The sequence below is a fragment of the Crinia signifera genome, chromosome 3, assembly GCF_055691185.1.
Source record: "Crinia signifera chromosome 3, ASM5569118v1, whole genome shotgun sequence".
In the NCBI taxonomy this organism is placed as follows: domain Eukaryota; kingdom Metazoa; phylum Chordata; class Amphibia; order Anura; family Myobatrachidae; genus Crinia; species Crinia signifera.
The window spans coordinates 259181079-259206719 of NC_139219.1; the positions used below are offsets into that span (position 1 = coordinate 259181079).

The window sequence follows — 25641 nt, forward strand, 5'->3', positions numbered from 1 at the left end:
ACTTCGCTTCCATCTCCTGTATTTTTAACTTGTTTTCTTTACACTTTCCTGCTATATGTTTTTTGTATACTCCCCTCATATAAGCCTTGAATGTATCCCATTCTATGGCAGCACCAACTGAACCTCTGTTAATTTCCCAGAATTCCTGCCATTGGGTAGTTATATTATTATCCAGTCCTATATACTGCAACCATGCGGGATTTAGTTTCCAAAACCCCTGTCCTCTGTCTATTGCGGTCAAAAAATCCACCACAATTGGTGAATGGTCGGAGATACCCCTTGGTTTATATTCTATGTTCTGGACAGCTGTTACTAAGGAGCGTGATACCAGTGTTAGATCTATTCTTGAGAAGGATTGATATGTAGCAGAGAAGCAAGAATATTGACGGGTAGAAGGATTTTTAATCCGCCAGGGATCCACCCAGCCAACATCGCTTATAAAGTTTGCAAAGGGGGAATTTCCAGCTGAGCTTTTTGCTGGGCTTTTCCATCTGTCCAGTTCAGGGTTTAACAAGTTGTTAAAATCCCCTGTACAGATTACAGGGACAGAGGGATTGCCCACCACAAATGCCACTGCTTTAATAAGTATGTCATATGAAAAAGGCGGGGGTATGTATACTGCTAATAGTAGTAAAGGCTTCGAGTTAATTGTACAGTCCAGAAAGACATATCTGCCCCCCTGGTCTATCTCTACCCTGTTTTTAATAAAGGTGAGTGATCTCCTAATCAAAATTGAAACCCCCCTGGATGAGGTCGTGAATGGCGCATGAAAGGCCCAGCCAACCCAGCGGTGCTTAAGGGCCTTAAGTTTCTCGCCCACTAAGTGGGTTTCAAGTAAACAGGCAATATCTGTTCCATAAGTTCGGAGCTGGTTCATTACCAATGAACGTTTGATCTTATTGTTTAAGCCCCTTATGTTCCAAGTTAACAGTTTAACCATTTTTAGCCCTTTTTAAATGTTCCGACAGTTCAAACCTTATAACAACATTATACCATTGCCACCAATACGTGTATCTGACGTCTGTCTCCAAGAACATATCCATATTATCAAGTAAATACATGCTTCCCATTGTGTCCCTATCCCCCCTCCCAACCCCGCCCCCCTCCCTGTATACCCAATCCCTTTAGGCATACCTATTCAGACCACCCCCCACCCCAAAAAGAAAAAAAAAAAAAAAAAAAGAAGAAAAAGAAACTCTAGGTGCGAAGGGCTGGAAAAAAAATTTAGGAGCCACCCCTGGGCAGGAGAGACTCTCCAGCAGAAATATAGTATCAATTGAAAAAACGAGAATTTATATTATACTACACATGTATCAATTATTTAGTTCCTAGGAACTTAGCGTCAAGCCAGTAGGCAGCATCATTTGGAGTGGAGAACATATGCACTGTATCATTTTCAACGACTCGTAGTTTCGATGGGAACATCATGGAGTAACTTAATTCGGCAGTCCGCAGTCTTTTTTTAATTTCACCAAATTTAGCCCTATCTCTCTGGACCTCCAGAGCATAATCGGGGTACACAGCAATTTTATTCCCATTGTAGACCAGGGGGATATTTTTGCGAGTTAAACGTAAAATGGTGTCTCTGTCTCTATAGTTCAACAATTTAACAATAAAGGTACGCGGAGTATCCCCTGGGGGAGGGGGTCTAAACGGGACCCGATGGGCCCTTTCAATAGCAAATTGGGGTGAAAGGGCACTTTCCCCTATGGTATCAATCAACCATTTCTCCGTGAATTTTATAGGATCTTGCCCCTCCGTGTTCTCCGGCAGGCCCACGAATCTTAAATTACTGCGTCTCATCCTCCCTTCCATCTCAGTAATTTTCCCTTTTAATTCTGAGGTCTGTTGGAGTGTGCTTGTTAATTTCTTAAGCCATTGGGTATTTGTGTCTTCTAATGCTGAGATGCGTTGTTCTGCATTATCCATTCTTTCAGAGACAATTTTAAATTCAGATTTAATAAGATGGATTTCAGACTGAAGATCTGTTATTTGCCCGGACAGTCTTGTCTCTGAATTAGTAATTGCATCAAGCACTTGCTGCAATGTGGGGTCTGTGCTCTTTTCTGGAGTTTTACTTTTTGTTGGGGTGGCCATTGGTGTTGTAGATGGCGTATGTGGAGGGTTACTAGCCTGGGTTCTGGCGTATTTTTCAAGGCGTGCAGCAGCTGCTGTATTGCTAGCTTTACCCATATTTAATAAGGTTGTAAGGGAATATATCCCTGTGAACGTTTTTATAATGATTATGAGTTTTACAGGCTTATGCACCCTTTTCCCCAACAACTCCGTTTATATAAATGCTCAGTGTCCCTTATCAATAACTGCAAGTGTCTGTATTATCAATCAGAGCACAGCGGTGATGTGAAAGAATAAAGAAAAGTTTTTATACTGCACCCTTCTTCTGAGCTTGTTTTCGCTGATAATTTGCAAGAGTTCTGTTACTGGTCTGTCCTTCCAGTATTTGTGGCACTTGTTCCGTTGGCCCACTCCTGCAGGAGTATCGTGCACTTGGTAGGTATCTGCGCGGTTGCCCACAAACGGCCAGACAGGTTTTTCAAAACTTCTGGAGGGCTTCCACCACTTAGTATACCGGGCGCCTCTACTCTCGGCTTCTGATGTCCAGCCGGGTATGCTGTGAGGATTCCGCCGTCACCTCCAGAGCAGCGCCGACCACCACGCTTTCGTCCGATGGAGCCGAACACTTCCGGACGCCGGAGTCACGTGAGTGAATGTCGCTCCAGTGTATCGGATGCAGGGCACCGCCGCAGGTCAGTCACTTCAGAGCCGCTTTCGGCCAAGGGAGCCGGGCACTTCCGGACACCGAGACCTACGTAAAGAAGTATCACCCCAATGTATCGGATGCAGGGCACCGCCACAAGTAGCCACTTCAGAGCCGCATCAGAACCTCCATCGGCTGCCGCCCATCGCGGGGTATTTCACGGTCAGTTTGTGCGGCTTAACTGGGTGTCCTGTGTAGCAAAGAGATTGCCTGCTGGAGAGTCAGCTAAGGAGCACTCACATCGTCCTCCTCACACCTGCCCCGCCATGGCCCCGCCCCCTACAGCATCCCTCGGCAATGGCCTCCATTTACCAAAATAGAGGAGTGTCTTCTCTGTTTTGCAGGAGTGCTGAGGCCAGAATCTCCATCTTCCAAAAGAGATTTCCTGGCATTTTGATAGAAGCTGCAGTGGATGGCTTGCGTGACCATATGAGTCATTCAGCTGGCCGAAGGTGTTTCAAATGATCTGATGCAGCTTCCTAGGACACAGCACTGTATCACTAATGCATGCAGGAGGTGTCTGGGGTCTTCATATACCAGACACCTCCTGCTAAATTACTATATCTGTGCACTGCAGGTGGGACAGATGTAACATGTGCAGAGAGAGTTAGAGCATTACTGGGAGCTGACTTAGTCCTATGAGACTTTGCACAAGAGGTCAGAGGCTGAGAGGCTTGTGCTGAGCTCAACTCAATATGCTTCTCAGGCCCATGGAGGACAACAGCAGCAGCCTCATCATGGGAGGGTTTTTAATTAGAGGCAGCGCTGAGCCTGTCAGGGCTCCTACAGAGTAAGATACAGAGGGACAAAAAGAGGCTTTTCATTTGGTATGTTATATATATTTATGATATTAATCCCCCCCCCTGCAGTTACTCATTATACTATCTTTATTCTGTGTTTTTACAGTGTAATATTCTTTGGCAAGAGGAAGATGATTTTTTTTTAAAAGATGATTCTTAAAAAAAGAGGCTCATCAGACTAGAGTAAGACATGGGCAAGAGTGAGATTCGGTCAGAGGTCAAATTAAGCAGCACATAAGACAGCATTCATGTACAGCAACAGCACACAGGACCGCAACCCTGTATTATTTCTACAATGCACACAGGACAGCACTGCTGTCCCTTTAGTCTTGGACTAAGTCTTGGTCTCCCCTCTCTAGGACTACTGACTGCATCTTCAGTTGACAAGGTTATCCCACACTAGTCCGGATTGTTCTCAAGCCTGTCTTCAACCGCCCAACTAGTTAGTACACAGCACAGCAGACAGGCAGCAGCCCCTGGACTGATAGGGAAGACAAGGGGCAGCATGCAATTATAAGGGCAGACCGGGCACCTCTGGACTAATAGAACAGAGCACACAGGGCACCCAGACACAGCAAGGACTCACCCGACGCCACCATCCACAAACAGATCTGGCTTCCACACTCTCCTATACTGGAGTGAAGATGGCGCATATTGGCACCCACAAGAAACCCGACAGTGGGATGATGACTTTTTGCCTCTTTCTGGGATTCTAGTCTGGCAGGAAAACCTGAGCCCCTGCTTCGGATCGTGAAGTTTAGGGCCTCTGAGATCTGAATCTGCTCATACCTAATAGAAACCTACAGCAGTTGGACTGCATTTGTCAACAAAAATGATGGATTCCCAGGAATTACTGGGTGTTTTTGAGGAATATTCTGCAAACATGCTTGGATAAATATGCCTATGTGTATAGTACACTTTGGTTTGCTAATGCTGGATGAAGCAAATCAAGGTACTGTCCTCTAGTAAGGTGAATAGGGGGTTCCTTCATGTTCTGTAATCATGGCTGACTTGCAGCCAGGCTTTCTCCTTTCCTGAAATAGGACAAGTTCATCATTGTTGCCTTGCATATAGGTTTGTTTTAAACATTATATTCAATGTATTTTAATGCTTATTTAACCATTATTTTAAATGACTGCACAATGTGATTCCCTCATCTCCTACGATACATTTTAGGTCTACCTCCTACATTATGTTACAGAGGAATTCTCCTAGAACATATCCCATATTATATACTGTTATGTCCATATTTTATGTTAGAGTAATGGACAGTGTTAAGAACAGACAAAACAGAACTTGACAATTCTATCCTGTTCTTCTCTCATTCTTTAATGTAGCGCATTCAAATTTAGGTGCATTTCCAAGTTTACACTTCCTCAGAAGAATTATTTCTGAACCTAGTATCTGCTTCCTCTAAAAGGAAAATATGCTTCCGATAAAACAAAAACAAAAAAATGCATGTTGGCACTTGGATACGTCCCAAGTGAGTCACCATGCCACTCTGCAAAAATCTCTTCATACATTTCAGTGTTGCCTTGATCTGCATAAAGCTGATGTGGGTTTGGTTACATAGTAGGTACGGTTGAAAAAAGACTTGCTTCCATCAAGTTCAACCTAGATTTTAATAGCTTATCCCTTGTTGTATGTTGTTAAAGACAGAGTATGTTTGATAATTGTATCCATGGATGTTTTTAACCAATAAATGTTTATCCAACCTTAATTTTAACATATTTATTGTCTCTGCTGACACCACCTCCCCAGGAACATCATTCCAAAGTTTGACTGCTCTGACGAAAATACGTTTTTTCTTCTAATCTAAACTCGTGTCCTAGATTCCTTTCTAGCAGTAAAAAGGGTGTTTGACAGTTCCTTATATTGGCCCCTGATATATTTGTACATGTTGATCATGTCCCCCCCTTAAACGTCTCTTCTCTAGTGTAAATAGTCCCAAATTTCTCAATCTCTCCTCGTACTGTAGCTTAAATTCTCCATTCCCCTAATTAGTTTGGTTGCTCTTCTTTGGATTTTTTCTAATTCTATGATGTCCTTTTTAGAGTGTGGGGCCCAGAATTGTACTCCATATTCAAGGTGAGGTCTAACCAATGCTTTGTTGTCACACGCAGCCGCGACGGAGCGCGGCGGGTACAGTACTCACCCGTCCGCGCCCGCCGCCGGCTAGCGTGTGCAGGCTCCACTCTGAGGCGGGCAGGTGGGGGCAGCGCTGGGTAGAGGCGGCAGCGACGGAGCATCAGGTAGCAGCGTCCTTGACGATTGCGGCGCCGGGAGGCCGGCGGCGCCATCTTGAGTAAGGGCAGGTAGCGGATTGGGCCAGAGTAGAGAGTTCCTCCTCATCCTGCACGGACAGCCAATGGCAGCCACTCCCTGGGGATATAGTGGAGCTGCCCAGGCTGATCCGTGTCAGTGCAATGAGTCTTCTGAGTCGTTCACATCTCCGAGCTGACTCCTGGATCCTGGTTCTCTCTCCTGACTCTGGTGCCTTGCTCCCTGCACCTTATCCAAGGAAGGTTTTCTCCTGACACCAATGCTGCAAGCGCTATCTAGTGCTGGCTCCTGCTTGTTCCAGGATTCCCTTTCTTCATCATCCATCCATTCCATCCTCTTCCAGTCTTCCGGATCCATTTCTTCCATCATCAAATCAACCTCTTCCTGCATCTTCTTCTATGTACTCTGGCTCACCTAAAGACTGGTTCCAGAATTACCACTGGCAGTATATTGTGCTGGACTTATTGATTTATTCTTTTGCCACTTAAAGAAGTATTTAAGTGAACTTATTATTTATGAAACCAATTATTAAACCTGCACGTTTCAATCCTACTCGCCCTGGTCCGTCTCCAGCTTCTGTGCACCACACGACTCCATCCAGCCCTTCTGCCGTGACAGTTTGCACTGACCCGATGGAATCGGGTGAAGCACAGGCTTCCATGACGGATGTTCTTCAAGGCATCATGGCTCGCCTGGAACAAGTAGAAACCACCCAGCGTCAAGTGGCTCACTTCCTCCAGTCCTTGTCACCACCTCAGGCGGCTCCCTCAGCTTCGGCCGCACCCACTGCTGGAGTCTCTGCCCCTCCTGCTCCTGCGAGTCCATCTGTTCCTCACCATCTACAGCTGTCGACACCCAGTAAATATGACGGGTCTCCGAGAGGATGTCGAGGATTCCTAAATCAATGTGACGTGCATTTTACCCTCCAGCCTTCCAATTTCCCTTCGCCCAAAACCCGGGTGGCCTACATCGTATCCCTACTGGCTGGTCCAGCCCTGGAGTGGGTGTCCCCCCTCTGGGAGCGTGCGGACCCTCTTCTCAATAATTATGAAGAGTTTGTGGCCTCCTTCCGTCGTATATTCGACGAGCCCGGCAGAGTGTCCTCTGCAGCCACGGAGATCCTGAGGATTCGTCAAGGCAGTCGCCCAGTGGGACAATATGTCGTACAGTTCCAAACCCTGGCGTCCGAACTTCGATGGAACGAAGAGGCTCTCGTATCTGCCTTCTGGAACGGTCTGGCTGGGCGCATCAAAGACGAGTTAGCAACTCGCGATCCTCCTTCCACCCTGGCAGAACTCATCTCCCTATGTACCAAAGTCGACCTGCGACTCCAAGAACGCCAACTTGAGAGGAATCGTTCTGATCGCCTTCGTCCTCGTTTCTCTCCCAATGTTGCTCCGGGCCCCAAGGCAATTCCTTCGCCTGCTGCACCAGCTGATGAACCCATGCAAATCAATCGTTCCCGCCTGTCCCTCGAGGAGAAGTTCCGAAGACGGCGAGAGAATTTGTGTATGTACTGTGGCTCATCTGCTCACCTATTGGCTGCCTGCCCACTGCGGCCGGGAAACGACCGCTCCTAATCCCCCCGAGGGAGGTCCGATTAGGAGTATTGTTTTCATCTCCCTCTTCTACTGACTCTATTATTCCAGTGACTCTTGTGTGTCCCCAAGGCGAGAGAAGACTTCAGGCCTTATTGGATTCTGGAGCAGCGGGGAACTTCCTTTCTTCTTCTTTTGTCAACCAGCATGCCCTGCCTGTGCAACCTCTGGATCATTCGCTGGTCCTCACGGCTGTGGATGGGAGTCGAATTCGGAGTGGACAAATCACTCATCAAACCATTCCGCTGAAGTTGCTCATCGGAGCCTTACATCAAGAGACCATTCAATTCTTCATTCTTCCACAATCTTCTCATCAAATGGTCCTGGGTCTTCCCTGGCTCTCCAAACATAATCCACAAATTGATTGGACCACTATGGAGATCAAGGCCTGGGGAACAGTCTGCCAGTCTACTTGCATTCCTCAGATCCTTCCGGTCTACCAGACCCATCCACAATGTGAGGATAACTGCTCTTCATCTTCTTCAGCTCCACCCTTGTCTATACCCGTACCGTATCGTCCATTTACAGATGTCTTCAGTAAAGGAGGTGCTGACACTTTACCTCCCCACCGGCCTTGGGACTGCCCAATAGAATTGATGGCTGGGAAATTTCCTCCTCGTGGCCGCATCTATCCTCTGTCGCTACCCGAGACTGAGGCCATGTCCTTGTACATCCAAGAGAACTTAAACAAGGGGTTCATCCGACCTTCTACCTCTCCGGCCGGGGCTGGGTTTTTCTTTGTGAAAAAGAAAGATGGCGGTCTTCGGCCTTGTATCGACTATAGAGGCCTGAACGACATCACTATAAAGAATCGCTATCCCTTACCCCTTATCACAGAACTGTTTGATAAGATCAGAGGAGCGACTGTCTTCACCAAATTGGACCTACGAGGGGCCTACAACTTGATACGAATCCGTTCCGGTGACGAGTGGAAGACGGCTTTTAATACAAGAGACGGTCACTATGAATATCTGGTGATGCCCTTCGGCCTTTGCAACGCCCCTGCCGTCTTCCAACAGTTCGTGAATGATATCTTCCGGGACTTGCTGTACCATTCCATTGTAGTCTATCTAGACGATATACTCATCTTCTCCTCCAATCTTCAACATCACAGACAGACCGTGTCCGAGGTGCTACGACGTCTTCGTCAAAATCAACTATTCTGTAAGTTGGAAAAATGCGTTTTTGAAGTCACCTCCATTCCATTCTTAGGCCACATTCTCTCTGCTACTGGTATCGAGATGGATCCAGAGAAGGTGAGAGCGATCCAAGACTGGGCACCTCCCACGACACTCAAGGGAATTCAGAGATTTTTAGGATTCTCAAATTATTACCGGCGATTCATCCGGAACTTCTCTACCATCGCTGCTCCCCTCACAGCTCTTACCCACAAAGGAGTTGATACAAGTCAATGGCCGCCAGAAGCATTCTCAGCCTTCCAACAGTTAAAGAGGGCGTTTATGACGGCACCCATTCTCCTCCAACCAGATCTCGACAAGCCCTTCATCCTCGAGGTGGACGCATCCTCGGAAGGTATTGGGGCCATCTTGTCACAAAAAGGAGAGGATCAAGAATTACATCCTTGTGCTTTCCTCTCCAAAAAATTCCTTCCGGCAGAGAAGAATTACCCCATTGGGGAACAAGAGTTACTTGCTGTCAAAACGGCGTTAGAGGAGTGGCGATACCTTCTGGAGGGTGCGCGGCATAAGATCACCGTGTATTCAGATCACAAGAATTTGTCCTTTCTCAAACAAGTTCAATGCCTCACTGCTCGTCAAGCCCGATGGGCTATGTTTTTCGAACGTTTTAATTTTCAAATTAAATTTCGACCTGGCACCACTAATATTAAAGCTGACGCCCTATCCCGTTCCTTTGAAACGACTTCTGATATAGAGATTCTTCCTCGTCCAATCCTTGATCCAGTGGTTTTTGCTCAAGTGTCCGTACAGCCAATTCCTCCTCCAGGCAAGACGTTTGTTCCTCTCGAACTGCGAAAAAAAATATTATCATGGGCACATTCCTCCCGTTTCGCAGGTCACGCAGGAATACAGAAGACCTTGATGTTCCTGTCACGTTCTTATTGGTGGCCAACCATTCGTCACGACGTCACCAACTTCATCGCGTCTTGTGTAAAATGTGCTCAGCATAAGGTGCCCAGAACAACTCCTGTTGGTCCTCTCCGTCCTCTGGCCATTCCCACAGAACCATGGACTCATCTATCTATGGACTTCATTTGCGAGTTGCCTCCTTCCAAAGGTCATACAGCAATCTGGGTAGTGGTTGACCGATTCTCAAAAATGGTCCATTTCGTCCCACTAAAAGGTCTTCCCTCTGCTCCAGTACTGGCTCAGCTATTCATTTCCACCATTTTTAAATTACATGGTCTGCCCAAAGAAATTGTGTCTGATCGCGGAGTACAGTTCGTGGCGAAATTCTGGAGAGCTCTCTGTGCCACGGTAAAGGTTAACCTCAAGTTTTCTACTGCCTTTCATCCCCAGACCAACGGCCAGACGGAACGGGTGAATCAGGACTTGGAGGCCTTTATTCGATTGTTCATCTCGTCCTCTCAAGATGACTGGGTAGATCTCCTCCCGTGGGCAGAATTTATGCATAACAACTCCTATCACTCTTCCTCCGGAACCACGCCCTTCTTTACCGTATTTGGTAAACACCCACGATCTCCAGACTTCTCAGAATTACCCTCTTCTGAAGTTCCTGCAGCGACCACTTCCCTCCAACGCTTTGCGAAGATTTGGTCGGATGTCCACACCGCTCTCCTTAAATCTTCTGCTCGATACAAGAGAATGGCGGACAGGAAAAGAAGAGCAGCGCCCAGATTAAAACTCGGGGATCGGGTATGGCTATCTACCCGTCATATACGCCTCCGTCTGCCTTCTATGAAACTGGCTCCCCGGTACATTGGGCCATATGCCATCACCCAAGTCATTAATCCAGTCGCTTATAGACTTCAACTTCCTCCTTCCCTAAGGATCTCGAATTCCTTTCATGTGTCCCTCCTCAAGCCTTTAAGATTGAACTCTTATCAGAAGAAGGTTCCCAAACCACCCAAGATTAACTCCGAGAGTGGGATCGAATTCGAGGTAAGACGTATCATAGACTCTCGTCACCGCAATGCTCGTACTCAGTATCTGGTGGAGTGGGTCGGTTTTGGTCCTGAAGAGAACTCTTGGGTGGACTCCGTTGATTTGCATGCTCCAAAGCTGATTAAGCAATTTCTGCAGCGAAATCCTCACAAGGCCCATAGGCGTCCTGGGGCCACCCTGAAAAGGGGGGGTACTGTCACACGCAGCCGCGACGGAGCGCGGCGGGTACAGTACTCACCCGTCCGCGCCCGCCGCCGGCTAGCGTGTGCAGGCTCCACTCTGAGGCGGGCAGGTGGGGGCAGCGCTGGGTAGAGGCGGCAGCGACGGAGCATCAGGTAGCAGCGTCCTTGACGATTGCGGCGCCGGGAGGCCGGCGGCGCCATCTTGAGTAAGGGCAGGTAGCGGATTGGGCCAGAGTAGAGAGTTCCTCCTCATCCTGCACGGACAGCCAATGGCAGCCACTCCCTGGGGATATAGTGGAGCTGCCCAGGCTGATCCGTGTCAGTGCAATGAGTCTTCTGAGTCGTTCACATCTCCGAGCTGACTCCTGGATCCTGGTTCTCTCTCCTGACTCTGGTGCCTTGCTCCCTGCACCTTATCCAAGGAAGGTTTTCTCCTGACACCAATGCTGCAAGCGCTATCTAGTGCTGGCTCCTGCTTGTTCCAGGATTCCCTTTCTTCATCATCCATCCATTCCATCCTCTTCCAGTCTTCCGGATCCATTTCTTCCATCATCAAATCAACCTCTTCCTGCATCTTCTTCTATGTACTCTGGCTCACCTAAAGACTGGTTCCAGAATTACCACTGGCAGTATATTGTGCTGGACTTATTGATTTATTCTTTTGCCACTTAAAGAAGTATTTAAGTGAACTTATTATTTATGAAACCAGTTATTAAACCTGCACGTTTCAATCCTACTCGCCCTGGTCCGTCTCCAGCTTCTGTGCACCACACGACTCCATCCAGCCCTTCTGCCGTGACATTTGTACAGTGGCATAATTACTTTTGAGTCTCTAGTTTCCATGCCCCTTTTAATACATGCTAGAATTCTGTTTGCTAGAATAGTTTCTCATCTATTTGGACTCCCAGATCCTTTTCCAGTACCGAATTACCCAACATCTGCCTGCTTAGGTTATAACTAGCATACCGGTTATGTCTCCCAAGGTGCATAACCTTGCATTTATCCACATTGAACCTCATCTTCCACATTTTTGCCCACTCATCTAGGGTGTCAAGATCATTTTGAAGTGCGGCGACATCCTCGGGTGATTTAATAACTCTGCTCAATTTTGTGTCATCTGCAAAGATGGATACATTGCTGAGTAACCCCATCCCAATATCGTTAATAAAAATTTCCTACCCATCTATAGATATTTGCCCCTAATCCTAGGTCCTCCATTTTATTCATCAACCTCCTGTGTGGTACTGTATCAAAAGCTTTAGCAAAATCTAGGAAGATCACATCTACAGTGTTTCCATTATCAAGGTTGTTGCTAACGTCCTCATAGAAGCCTAGAAAATTTGTCTGGCATGAACGATTTTTCACAAACTCATGCTGGTTAGTACTGAGCAAACTATGAAGGTCTTAATATTCCTGGATACCATCCCTTAAAAAATCCTTCAAAAATTTTACCCACTATTGATGTTAAGCACACCGGTCTGTAATTTGCCGGGCGCGTCCCTTTTTCCTTTTTTGAATATTGGTACTAACTTATCTATTCTCCAGTCTTTTGGTACCTTACCTGAAGATAGTGAGTTATCAAAAATGTAATATAGAGGGGTCGCTAGTTCCACCCTTAATTCCATTAGTACCCTAGGATGAATCCCATCTGGCCCTGGTGATTTGTTTTGATTTTGCTGAGCCTCAATATTTTCTCCTCAATCGTGAAATCAATATTGATTTCCGGCTTGTTTGTCTCGCTTGTGGTACATGTGCGTTCCACTACCTGCTCTCCCCTAGTAAACACTGATGAGAAGAACCCATTTACAGTTCAGAATAGACTGGAAATGAGTGGAGATAAATGCTATTGAGGTTAATAAAAGCGTAGGAGCAAAAAAAAGCAAAAAAAATTCTGCAATTTTAACAGTTTTTATGCTTTTTGAAAAAAAAAAAATCAGAACCCAAAACCCAAAAATCCAAACACAAAACGTTTATGGGGTGTTTTGGCAAAACCCATTAGAACCCAAAACCTGAAGGTAATCAGAACCCAAAACACGAAATGTGGCCGGTGCACATCCCTACCGATAAGCAATATATTTTTGTTTGCTATCATCTTACAGTATTTAAATGAAAACATAGGATGAATATTTTATTTTAATCAACTGAGATAATATATTATAATGATAAAATAATGGTAAACAAGGAGACATTACTGTTTATTTGTCACCTCCTTCAATTTTAATAGTACTTTGTCTTTGGCACAGTTTTTTTTTCTCCCTAAGATGGGGGAGTTCTTTTGAAGATTGGATGTTGCTATGGGCAACCAAGTAGATCTGATCTATCATCTGCTAGAAGGTTCTAAATAAATAAGAAGTAGAATTCTGATTAGTTGCCCCTATCAACATCCCATCTTCAATAGAACTCCCATCTTGGTAAATAAAACCCTGTAAGAACAGGGACAGAGATCTAGGTATATAGTGTAATATATATACAGAGGTGGGAGCAGCTATATTTGTTCGTCGGGAGGCTTGCCACCTAGCAACAGCTGGTGGGTTATGGTGTAAGCCTCCCGACATACGCTGGAATGGTATAGTGAAATAAAATTTTCACTTACCTTACCACAGCAAGGGGAGTAGGGAGCTTAGCTGCTGATGCATGACATGTGCACAGGCAGTGCACATATACTGCACGTCATGCAGGTGCACTCTAGTCACATGCACCTGCTGTATATAAGGCTAAGCTCCGCCCCCTGAGGCCAGATTTTACCTCAGCGCTGAAGGAAGGAGGAAGCTGTGTCTGTGTCTGCTACAGACAGACTAATAAAATCCCCATCCTTCAGCAAAACAGACGGCCCTCCAAACATTACATGGCTGTGGCTGCTTATACCTCCTCTTCTTCACAGAATGAGGTATTATTTAAGAGGAGAAAGTTATTTAACCCTGTCAGGTCGGAAGACAGCAGGGAAGTTTCTGTGGAGAAAGGAGAGCCCAGTCAGGCAGAGTCTCCTCTTCCCCCTGCCTATTCTCACAGTGTTGTGGAAAGGCACAAAAAGAAACAAACAAACAGTTCATGTTTCTTCAAGAGATGCCTGTTCAGGCAATAACATCTCTTTACCAGGTATTGCCTGCAGTAGGAATAACTGAGAGGTCTGTAAAAGGAGAAAGGAGAGCCCAGACAGGCAGAGTCTCCTCCTCCCCTTGCCTATTCTCACAGTGTGTTGTGGAAAGGCACAAAAAGAAAGAAACAAACAACAGTTCATGTTTCTTCAAGAGATGATAACATCTCTTTACCAGGTATTGCCTGCAGTAGGAATACCTGAGAGGTCTGAAACAGACCACCCTCTCATGCCCATGGCCGGCACATTTTCCTGACTGTCACTGGCAGTATGCTCAACAACAAGCTCATAACAGGGACTAGTGCTCAGAAAAGGGACTAGTCACCACATTACACAGTCCCCAGCTAATTTACAGGGAGTGGCTTGGGAGTTGGAGGATGTAACAAGATCCAGTGAATCCTCTCACAGGGGTGAATATAGTTATTTGCAAATGACCCGAGTGGCATTGGCAAGTGAAATGCCCCATTTATGCTATACACAGCACACTCTGCCCTGAACAAGTGCTTGAGGTGTAGTAATTCACCCAGCTGGCTTTTGCAGCCCCTCATTAAGGAGGACAAATTGTTCTCTGTAACACATGGGCATTCCTGAAATCCCTGCCCTTTTTACCCTAGAGATTGACTCTGCTTTCTCAGCACAAGTGGGGGAAAAAGTGCTGCAAAAAAATAAATAAATAAAAATAAATAAAGTTCAAAGTAACTGACACTGTGGGCCAGTATTATTTGCCCTGGATAAGGCAGAGTAAGAAGGGTTCCAGCGAACTCCCTAGATTCTCTGCTTCCAAATGGCCCTATTGAAAGCCATTAATAGAGCTACCCTGATGATTGGCCAGGCCTTTAATTCTATTTCAAATGCCTGCAGAACTGCCAGCAAGCAAGTGCAGATCTTAGTAATGTAGCTCCTGCATCAGTGGATGTCCCAAACCTAATTCTGATCTTTCAGTCCTGACTTCATACACAAGGTTAAGTTCTGCTAAAGTCCCCAGCCCTTCAAGGGGCCTGTTTGCTAGGAGGGTCATTATGTTAGAGCCAGCAGTTTGAACCTAGAGCAATGTGACAGCCACAGAGTCCTCAGAGGAGGCTTCTCCTAGACACAGGTCACGAGAGGTGAAGTGAATACCATCCTAATAAAGACAGAGGATTTCTCCCTGTCTTTCCAGAGCATTGGCCTCCTGTAGGCGGACTACCATGTACAGGTGGGGGGAGGGGCATATTCCCCTTGTTCCTTTTCCTAACCAGATATGCTCCCATCCAGGGAACACTAGTTCTGGATGCTGGATAAATAATGTCCCAGGCCTTAACAGGGCTAGATCGAGTTGGCAGACAATTGCAAATAGGTTGGGTCAGCTACCATTTCCCTGTAAGGAAACAGGACCTTTCATATAGGCCAGTACTGAATATATATGAAACCTTGGTCTTTCCATATGGAGGGTTTAGCAGATATACCCTTTAGGCTGGTCCAAGCTAAACATTGTAGCTAAACAGACCTGAAGGAGGCATTTAACATGATACTGGAACATCCAAATCATAGGAGGCTGCTAAGTTCCCTGTGGGGAGACGTTCCATGCAACTGGACTGTAATGGATTTCGGACTGTCCAATGCCCCTTACATACTCATATGCATCATGAATGCAGCAATTACACACCTCAGACAGTAAAGGGTTCGCTGTTATTATCTACCTAGGTAATCTCCTGGTAGTGCATGCAGAACAATTGTCCCCCTTTAATCCCAGGTATCTTATCCTGTCGCTCCTCTGGCATCTAGGTTTTCATAAGAACCTTGAGAAATTTGTATTAATACCTTCCCAATCTGTTGTCTTTCTGGGGTCTTTGATAGATTCCTCTTCTTTATCAATAGCGGTTCCCTCAGACAAGTGGAACGCCATACAAGTCTGTTTCTCAGGTGCTCAGTTTTCACTAAGAAACTTGGCTAGGCTGATAAGGAAAATGAGAGCCTCAGATCCTGGGTTTTCTCCACGTACCTCTCATATGCAGACAATTCCAGAACCTCCTATCATCCCTTATTTGACAGGATTATGACAGACAAAATGATACTATCTCGCATAGTCCACAGGGAGATTCACAGTTGGAAAACATTTCCTATTCCAGATCTCCCCTACCTCCTACTCCAGACATAGTCATCACATCAGATGCATCCCTCATGGGCTGGGGGGCATTCACCCAGTGCAATACAGTAGGAGGGAAGTGGACCGCTTGAGATTCTAAAGCTCATATCAATCTCTTAGAGCTAAGAGCTGCCAGATTGGCTATATCCTCTGTATTTCCCTCAGACCCACGGGATAATTCAGTTCAGCTCTGTCTGGACAACAAAACCACTGTTTATCTACCTCAAAAGAATAAGAGGCACTTGATCTTGCATTCTCTGTCAGCAGGCAATAAATGCCTGGAAGTGGGCAGTACAGCGGTCCATTCTCCTGTTTGCTACATGCATACAAGAAACGTTAAACAAGATAGCCATTTCCTTATAAATAACCAGTCATACTGTGGATTGAGCGACTCTCCAGTTCCTTCGGAGGTGTAGATTTAGATCCCACTGCTGCCACAACACACCAGAGATCTTTCTCAGAATTGCAAAGACCTTGGGTCACCCACAAGTGGATACGTTTGCAACACCATCAAACGTACAGGTTCTGACATTTATATCCAAAATTCGGACTCAAGGGACTCTCCACATGGATGCTATGTCCTTTTTCACGGGCTGACATTCCACTTTCATATGCCTTTTTCCCTCTGGCTCTGCGGTCATCAACAAACAACAAACATTAGCAGTTTCAGTTTATAAAAGCTCTAGCAGCGGAGGAAAGGATCCCACGCTTTACCAGACCCATCTCCTCAAACGACCCCAGTCCCATTATTCCAGAAATTTCCTGGGCTAGCTTTAATGGGATATGGTCACTAGGTCTGATGACTGAAGGTCGACATGGGGTTAGGGCAACAGGGGTCGTTAGGTCGACACAAGCATTGTGTCGACATGGGGAAAGGTCGACATGGGGTTTTTCACTTTTTTGTGCCAACAGGCAGTATTTCATGCCCTGTGTACCAAAAGAAATGAGTAGACACTACTGTGTATACTCTTAGGAGCGCTTGGTAGAGTTGTTGCCTCAATAAGAGCAGCTGCTTGGGTGGGGAGGGTCAGTCCCCATGCAATATAGAAAAAAACAAAAAACAACACAAAAAGCAGCGCTAACAATCAAAGATGAGTGAATCAGATTTCAAAAAGTTATAACAATTTATTAAAAAACAATAATTTAAAAATTCATGTATAGCAGCATTTTCATGACATATGAATAGATCATACGTAGATGCAAATTGAATGGGTGCACATGAATGTTAAATTTAAAACCAACATGAGGTGACCAGATCTCACGTGTATATGAATATCCCCATCCGGGGTGGACCAAATCCTGGACAAACACTTTGGAGGTTCCACCTGCTTAATCGTCTGACCACCATCCTTCCCAAACAATATTGGAAGTCTACGGCTCAATTCAACTACTAACCTGGATACTTGGCCACGAGGTTGAAGGTAGGCTCACATAACATCAGCCACTCCCTCGGTGAGCCCACAGGATTACAAATCGCCGTTCCTTGGACTCCATCATAATCTCTGGGACTACCATCTAGTGTGGACAGTGCGGGTTTCTTTCATTCAGGCCTCCACATTTAGCACTGAATTCACTTGAGATGTAAAAGAATTGTCCATACTTTGGAACCCACTTCTGATAAAACTTATTATAGACTGGTTTTTGTCTATAATGGGGCTTCAACTACTTGAACAAGGATATTTTGGAAAGGGAGAGGAATGAGCTGGTGGACTCAGGGGTACATTTTCTAGCATGGGAGTTCTATTGAAGAGAGGGTGTTGCCTATAGCAACCAATCAGATGCTATCTATCATCTTCTAGACGGTGCAAAATAAATAAATAAAAAGTAGAATGTGATTGGTTACTATCTTTAATAGAACTCCCATTTATCCCTCAGACTCTAGGGGCCACCAGTCTGGGAATGACCTGTGGGTCTTCTAGTGAGACCTAACCTCAAGTATGAAACTAGGCCAAATAGATCTACTCTGGACTGAACCCATTTCTCCAGCCAGCCAACGAGCGCCTCACCAATAATGAATATGGCTCTACTAATGTCCATGAGCATTATTATTATTATTATTATTATTAACCTGAGAAACATTTATTTCAAGATATTTTTGACCATCTCACAGCTCATAATATTGTTTTCACTAATATCGGCCAAAGGATGCATTTTTTCATTGAGGCGGTACTGCAGGGACTTTTGTCCTGGGCTCCCTACAGACCACCCCTGCAGGGGATCACCTCTGCAGCTGTGAACAAGTGTATATAACAGTCCTTAATAAAATGGCCGCTGCCATGGATCTGACATTTAGCCATTGTTAAAGATAAAGCAACATTATGTCTGCAGATTCGTGGCAGACCAACTATCACACTGGGAAACTCTGGCTGCCAAAAAATAAATTTCTGTACAGCGATTATATTGGCTACGACTAGTCGCACCCATGATGTTTGCTATGTTCCGACCCATAAGGAAGGGGGGCTGCCTATTTATCACTCCTGGGCCCCACAATTTCTAATGGAAAGCCTGGCAAGGCTTCTTATGTTGCAGTAAAACAACATTGTATGTGTCACTGTGATAAAGTACACAGATTCACATAATGACTGATGCTAGAGGGCCATAGTGCCTTGTTACATAGATCCCTTGATCTCATATACTTTCCTGGTGTGCGCTGCACATCACTTGCCGTGCATTGCAGTAATTACTACATTGCAAGACCTAGGGGTGATCAGTACTGGGCATAATAGTGCACAAATCAACACTAAGGGATTTTAAAGGTTTTCTTAGGAAGCCTGGAAACAAACTTTATGCCAGGATACTCTCTGTGTTGTATGGTGTGCACAAGTTGCATATTGTACTGTATAGCAGCATACTTCCCAACTTTTCACAGGAGACAGAGGGACAGGGGGCATGGCCAGCAGCTCAAACTGCGCTGGCCATGCCCCACAGTGGTGAAAATGGGGTGTGGCTTCGGGAGCATGGACATCCCGTGAAGGCATGCCCTTTTCATCTGAAGCTGCGCCCTTTTTGGGCCTATGCATGGTGGGCCGAGCAGGAGTCCCGACTGTGGATCTGAGAATTTTGGGAGGTATGCAGCAGTCACTAGGATTCAGATTGAACTGTTATAGAAGCAGAAGTGCCATGAGGGGGGGGGGGGTGTTTACTAATTACCAGGCCCAGGGGCGTAGCTAAGGGTTCATGGGCCCTGGTGCGAAAGGTCACCTTGGGGGCCCCCCTACATACAACAAAATTAAAATCTCAGTCTGTTTATATTTTAATACATCATTGCCAAGGGGGGTTAATGTCCGTTGCCATGGGTTCTTGCTCGTTGCCAAGGGGTTAATATGTGTTGCCAGGGGTTATTGGATGTTGCCAAGTGGTTAAAATTTTTTTTATCAGGGGTTAATGCTCGTTGCCAAGGGGGGTTTATTCCCGTTGCCAGGGGTTCTAGCTCGTTGCCAAGGGGTTAATACGTATGTGACCACCCCAGCCACCCGCCCGTACGCTGCTGTTGCTGCCCCTGCCTTACCCTGCGCAGAGAGAGACAGACGCTAGAGTAATTTTTCACTTCCCGCGTCTCTGACAGGGAGCACAGCTCTGCAGCCGCGTTACCAGGAAGTGCAGAGCTGCGCTTCCTGTCAGACGCTAGAGGTGAATTATGACTTCTAGCGTCTGTCTCTGTGTGCAGGGGAAGGCAGGGGCATCCGTAGCTGACGGGCTGGTGGCCGGAAACATAGGCGCACCGGCAGCTATTGCAGTGCTGCCGGCAGCCTAGTGAGAGCTGAGATGAGGACTCGGAGCGGAGGTATGACCTCTGAGTAACCAGGCCGGACAGTGGCGGGGGCTGGGCCCCCCTGGCTCAGGGGCCCGGTCGCAGGTGCGACCGCTGCGACCCCTGTAGCTACGCCACTGACCAGGCCTGAGGTCTGATGAAGGGATGGGGGCCTGAGATTCTAAACCCAGCACATCCTGCTGTGTGCTGGGCTGCGGTGTGGACAAGGATGTACTTAAAGTGCTATTTAATCTTAAATTCATTCTAAGGGTGCATGGCCATGCTTCCTACAATTAGACCACACTCCTAAAAAATACCTGGGTCCGGCCAGGGTCTCTACTGCCCTGCGTAGAAGTAAATAGCAAGCTTCTTGTATGAAAGCATCTAGAATGCTTTCTGTATTATCTGAGAAATACCATTGATGAGAAGTCAAATGGAAAACCATAACTTGCAGAATAAACACATTGGTCTCTACACTTTATGCCTGCAATATTTTCTTCAGGTCACATTCATACTGTGTATTTCCTTACAATCAGGGGCGGATTTAGGGAGGAGGGCGCCCCTAGGCACAACAATAATGTTTACTAAGTAGGACAGTTTATAGGGGCAGTATCTGCATGTCCTATCCATTTACACTCTATTTAAGATGGAATATAGTACAGTACAGTGGATATTTTGCAGTTATTGGTACATTTTGGGCTGACAGTACTATCACAGGCATCCAAGTGCCGCCCCCAAACATGTGCCGCCCCTAGGCCGATGCCTCACGTGCCTAATGGGAAATTCGGCTCTGCTTACAATCCATGTGGACTGCACACAGATACTAGATCTTTATCCAGCATCTCTTCATTTGTAATACTAAGAGGAGCAACATATTCTAGAATCCCATGAGGACACAGTTATTTTGACTCTGTTTTCTAAAGTAAAAACAGTGATTTTTCATAAAAGAAATATATACTTTCACAATATGGATATAATGAATCAGTTTTTACTTCATTAATACATAATACATTGACTGTGTTTCATGTGTAACTAATTGTTATCTTATCAAAGCAAAAAAGACATCTCAAGGTCGTAAACGTTTTCTGACAGACATATGGCAAGCTTTGAAGAACACATATAATTGTTTTACTCAGAATTCATTCAAATTACCAGGCATATTAGTGTAAGCCAGATATCTCACAGCTCCCACTTCTGTGCAGAAAAACACGTTATTTCCATAGAAGTTCCCTAGTTGCATGGTTACTCAATGAGATTAATGTCTGGCTCCAGGCACAACCTGTTTAATGAGACAATCTCCAGTGCAAGGCTGCTAACTGCTTTTATTTACTGCCTTGGAACAACACAGATTTCCGGTATCTCAATTCACCCAAGAACAATATTAGTCTGAGAGAACTCTCTGTTACCTGTACTGCAAAATCAATGAGACCATTGATGTTGAGGGCGGGTTCCATTAAATCAAATATAAGTTGGACATGGTGAGCCAGAGGAAGATGGTAAGATGTTCCTGAAGCAAAGCTTGTAATTTGTTCCAGTACATTAACAGATATCTGTGAACACAACCAATGGATCCTTAGAGCTGTCATTTCTTGAAAACTAATTACTCTACACAACAGGAGCACACATTGTCTACAGGTAAGTACAATTCACTCTGTATTACAAGGAATGTGTAGCATTTAGAATTGTGGCTACAGTCCAGTAAAATCAAATGGAGGAAATAAAAAGCTAAATATATAGGTTCTCAAAGAAAAAGAAAAATAAGATACCGTACATTCACTTTTGGATGCCAATCTGTATTAAATGACCAATATTTAAAAATGATCATTGTGTCATATCATGCGTTGTGTAATTACTATTATGTTGTGGGGACCGTATATTCTTTTAATGGCAAAAACTAGTCCCTATTCATCTGGTATATGGTAAGATTAGTGAGATACTGTAGCTTGGTAGAGTACTGCATACACTGGCTGAGTGATACAAGTCATTCATATCATTTAAAATCAAGAGACGTACATTTATGCAGAAGTTGTTAATAATAAATTACTAAACAATTTAGACAAGGTAAGAATGGTTAATACTATAAAATATGGCGTAGCCTGCAAAATGTGCCATAGAAATAACAGTAAAACAGTTGATACCTGTTAAAAACGTTAATAAACCAAGCATTATATAATAATAATAATAATAATAATAATAATAATAATAATAATAATAATAACAACCCCTTAAACTGGAAGTTATTCAATAGCAATATAGTTCAAAGTGCAGCCAATGTCAGACTGTAAATGAAGGTCCCCTGTGGGGGGATGCAGAAATAGGGGCCAATGCTTAGGGGTGTGGCCATTCTCCAGAGTGGGTGTGGCCAACCATCTCAGAGGTTTGGCTAACCATTACAAAGTGTATGGTCTGGGCCCCTTGAGAAATACATATAGTAAATACTGATAATACACACACAGGTTCTCAAACTCTGTCCTCAGGACCCCACACTGTGCATGTTTTCCATGTCTTCTCAGAGAATCACAAGTGAAATCATTAGCTCCTACGGTGGATCTTTTAAAATGGGTCAATGAGTAATGAATGCACCTGTGCTCCTGCCGGATGATCTGGAAAATGTGAACTGTGTGAGGTCCTGAGGACTGAATTTGAGAACCCCTGCACCAGTATAATAACAGCAATGCACTGCAGAAAATTCACCATATCCCTGTGCAGTGTTATATTTATCATGAATACTCATATCACTGGTTATTTAGAAAGTGATTGGCATCGAAAAGATATTGATTTTATGTAGAATGTACTATAGGTACACTTTAATGTTAATGGCCTAAAAACACTGGGGCTTATTTATTAAGCCTGCTGAAGTGATAAAGTAGCCACTGATAATGCACCAGCCAATCAGCTCCTAACTGTCAAGTTACAGACTGGGTTTGAAAATGCCTATTGGGAGCTGATTGGCTGATGCATTATCACCAGCCACTTTAGTGATGCAAAACACTGACTTGATGTCCATAAAGCTGGTGGTGCATGGCCCAGTCTGCTTGTGTATTGTTTCACTAGCCAACCAGGTTCCTCTGTAATCCCTTGTGCTCTGATCCTAATAATTGTGTCTATACAGGTTGGTCCCATATGTGTTTGCAGATTGATCAATTAACTTGATTTCTTGGAGATGAGATGCAATAACCAGGTCATTCATTCTAAAAGCTGGAAAATGAAGTAGTGTGGAACATACAAATTTTATGAAAAACATCACCAATTTATGGCATTTATTATTCCAAGACCTCGACTGAGTGTCAACTAAAGTAATAAGGAAAATACCTGGGATGTTATATGATGTTGGTCAAAATAGGACAGGTGCTGCAGCCTGGAAAATATGTTATCCTGAGTTGGAAATGTTTCATGCTCGCTCTTCCTCATCTTTTGCCCATCATTTCCAACTGAACATGACAAGAAAATCAGTGTTTTATATACTGCATACATTGTAATATGTAAACTGAGAAGATAACATGCACCAAATACTACTCTCCCTCAGACTTTATTTGTTGTATTAGTAGCAGACCACCAAGGCTCAACCCCCTGGTGTTAATGTGGGCTGCAGGAGTATCATAGTTGCCCACCCTTCTGCATTCTGCAGGAGACTCCCTGAAATAGGAGCAATCTCCCCATCTCCCTGAATAGTCTACAAATCCCCCTTTTTTCTAATCCACCTTATGCAGCTGTTACCTTTTTGGGGAAAAAATAAATAAATCAGAGATATATACAATCAGATGTGATTTGCACTTGAAATTTATTACATAGGCATCACATTTATTATCACGTACAGTATGTTGTGCTATTAGAGAAGAGACTAAACATCACAGCAAATAATTGCAAACAAATAATCCAATATTGCCGGCAGCACTGTTATTATCAATACTTTCTATATTTCTCAAAGTATTTAGTTACTAATGTTATCTAGAAATATCGTGCAACAAGCATTTAAGCACATATATGCCCATATATGGAACTAGCCACACCCTTTGGGTGGAGCATGACAACCCTCTTAATGGGGCCCTGTGCAAAATTCTACTGCCAACTATAATCTCCCTGAAACTAGTTTTCAAAAGTAGGAAAATCCATACTCAGTCAGTGGCTCTGAGTCTCTTCACTCTGTAGACATGATCACAAACCTTATCTACTGTATGTGACAATTTGTAATAAGGAGAGCCCAATTCTAGCTACCTCTGAGTGTCTCCTAGTCCCTTCTGTCACCAAGTAGGGCTGCAGTACTCCATTTGTGCTCTGAAATAATACCTTTGTTACATTTTGCAATGAGTCAGTACAGATGGCATGTGGGAGCTGATTGTGCAAATGTCAATAGGGGAGAGGAAACAATCAGTGGAGGGGGTTGAAGGGCCTACTAGCACTTGTAAAGAGCTAATTATAACATTCAAGAGCCTCAGTCTGGTCACTCCACATCCTAAAGTGGTGGTTGACAACTAATATTGGTTGTCTAGAGCGCTAAAACCTCTAGCTTTGGCTCTGGCAAGCATTTTAACAGATGGGCTTGGCATTTATTTCTAGATGAAATACAAAATATATTATTTGAATGTCCCAAATACATACAAATAATTTTGTTGTCAACTTTTTGTTTATGGGTCCTAGATACAAATGAATCTTCCCTTGAAATAGAAAGAACCCTCCTTTTTGTGGCTTCAATGTCTTTTGGAGAAAAAACCCTCTCTGCAGATTTCTTGCACATGTTTGTAAGCGCTTTTTCCAAACCCTCTGGTTCACTACAGATGCAGCGGCCCTGCAACATCTGGGAAAAAGGGAGTCCCGTTTTCAAGAGTGTGAGATGAAAACTAGTGGCCAGAAGGGTATTGTTCCTATCCGTTGGCTTTGTGAATAGTGTCATTGTAATGTGACGTTCTCCACTTTGATGTCAACGTCCAAGTACTTGACTGATTCAGTACTCAATGTGTATGTACATTTAACAGGTGATTCTGAAGCATTGTGACTAAGGGCGGGATGTATTTAAATACATCGCCGCCCTTCGCCGCCCCCCTGCCGCGATGCTGCCGCATATGTACTAACATATGCGGCTGGCATCGCGTGCGGTGACGGAGGCCCCCCCCCCCCGCGATACCTGTACACTGGTGTGCGGGGGGTCTCCATCACCTCCCTGCCGCCACGCTCTCCCCTCACGCCGGGGACAGCTATGCATGCTGTCCCCGGTGCCTACTCCTCCCCCTTGCAGCCGGAAGGATGTCCGGCTGCTTCACTAGGGGGAGACAGGGCTTACCTTCCGGGGTCCAGGTGAACCCTTCAGGAAGGTAAGCCAGAGGGGGGGTCGGCGAGGCGGCGGGTTTGCGGCGGCGGGCGGCGAAAAGAAGCCCATAGGCTTCTATAGGGTATCGCCACCCAAAGGTGGCGATACCCTTCAGTGCGGTATCATTTTTGATACATTGGAAAATGTGGTAAAACCAGGGTTTTACCGCATTTTCCATTTGATACATCTCGCCCTAACAATTAAGTCTTCCAGCTTGCCCTGATCTCCTGACCAAATGATTAGGAGATCATCGATATACCTTGTGTACAAGATCAAATGATCTTTAACGAGCACATTGTCAGTGAACAACATTTGTTCAACGCCGAACATGTAGGAATTGGCGAGCGATGCGGCCACTGAGGACCCCATCGCACACTCCCCTTAATTGCAACTAAAACTTTCCATTAAACATAAAATAATTTATTTTCAGGATTAGCTCCAACAATTGCAAAAAAAAGGGAATGGGTGGGCCAGTATACCAGCTATTATTAGAAATACATTTTTTTAACCACATTCAACCCGGCCTGGTGCTTGATAATCGTGTATAGACTGGACACGTCAATGGTACCCAATATGCCCTTTTATTTATTAAATAATAAAGGCTACTTTTTAATATTTCC

At 44.9% G+C, this 25641-nt stretch overlaps 1 protein-coding gene across 4 annotated transcripts in view; it reads right to left on the reverse strand.

Moving 5' to 3' along the window:
* The window catches only part of MED12L (mediator complex subunit 12L), a 458604-nt gene that overhangs the window by 121937 nt on the left and 311026 nt on the right, over positions 1-25641 (reverse strand). For all 4 annotated transcript variants that reach the window (XR_014471810.1, XM_083177939.1, XM_083177937.1 and 1 more), the window contains exons 18-19: positions 23029-23147; positions 21123-21266 (exon numbers count right to left, since the gene is read on the reverse strand). Coding sequence is in view for 3 of the 4 variants with exons in the window: in XM_083177939.1 (XP_083034065.1) it covers positions 21123-21266; positions 23029-23147 (263 nt within the window). In the remaining variant the exon portion in view is untranslated. The remainder of the gene's footprint in view (positions 1-21122; positions 21267-23028; positions 23148-25641) is intronic.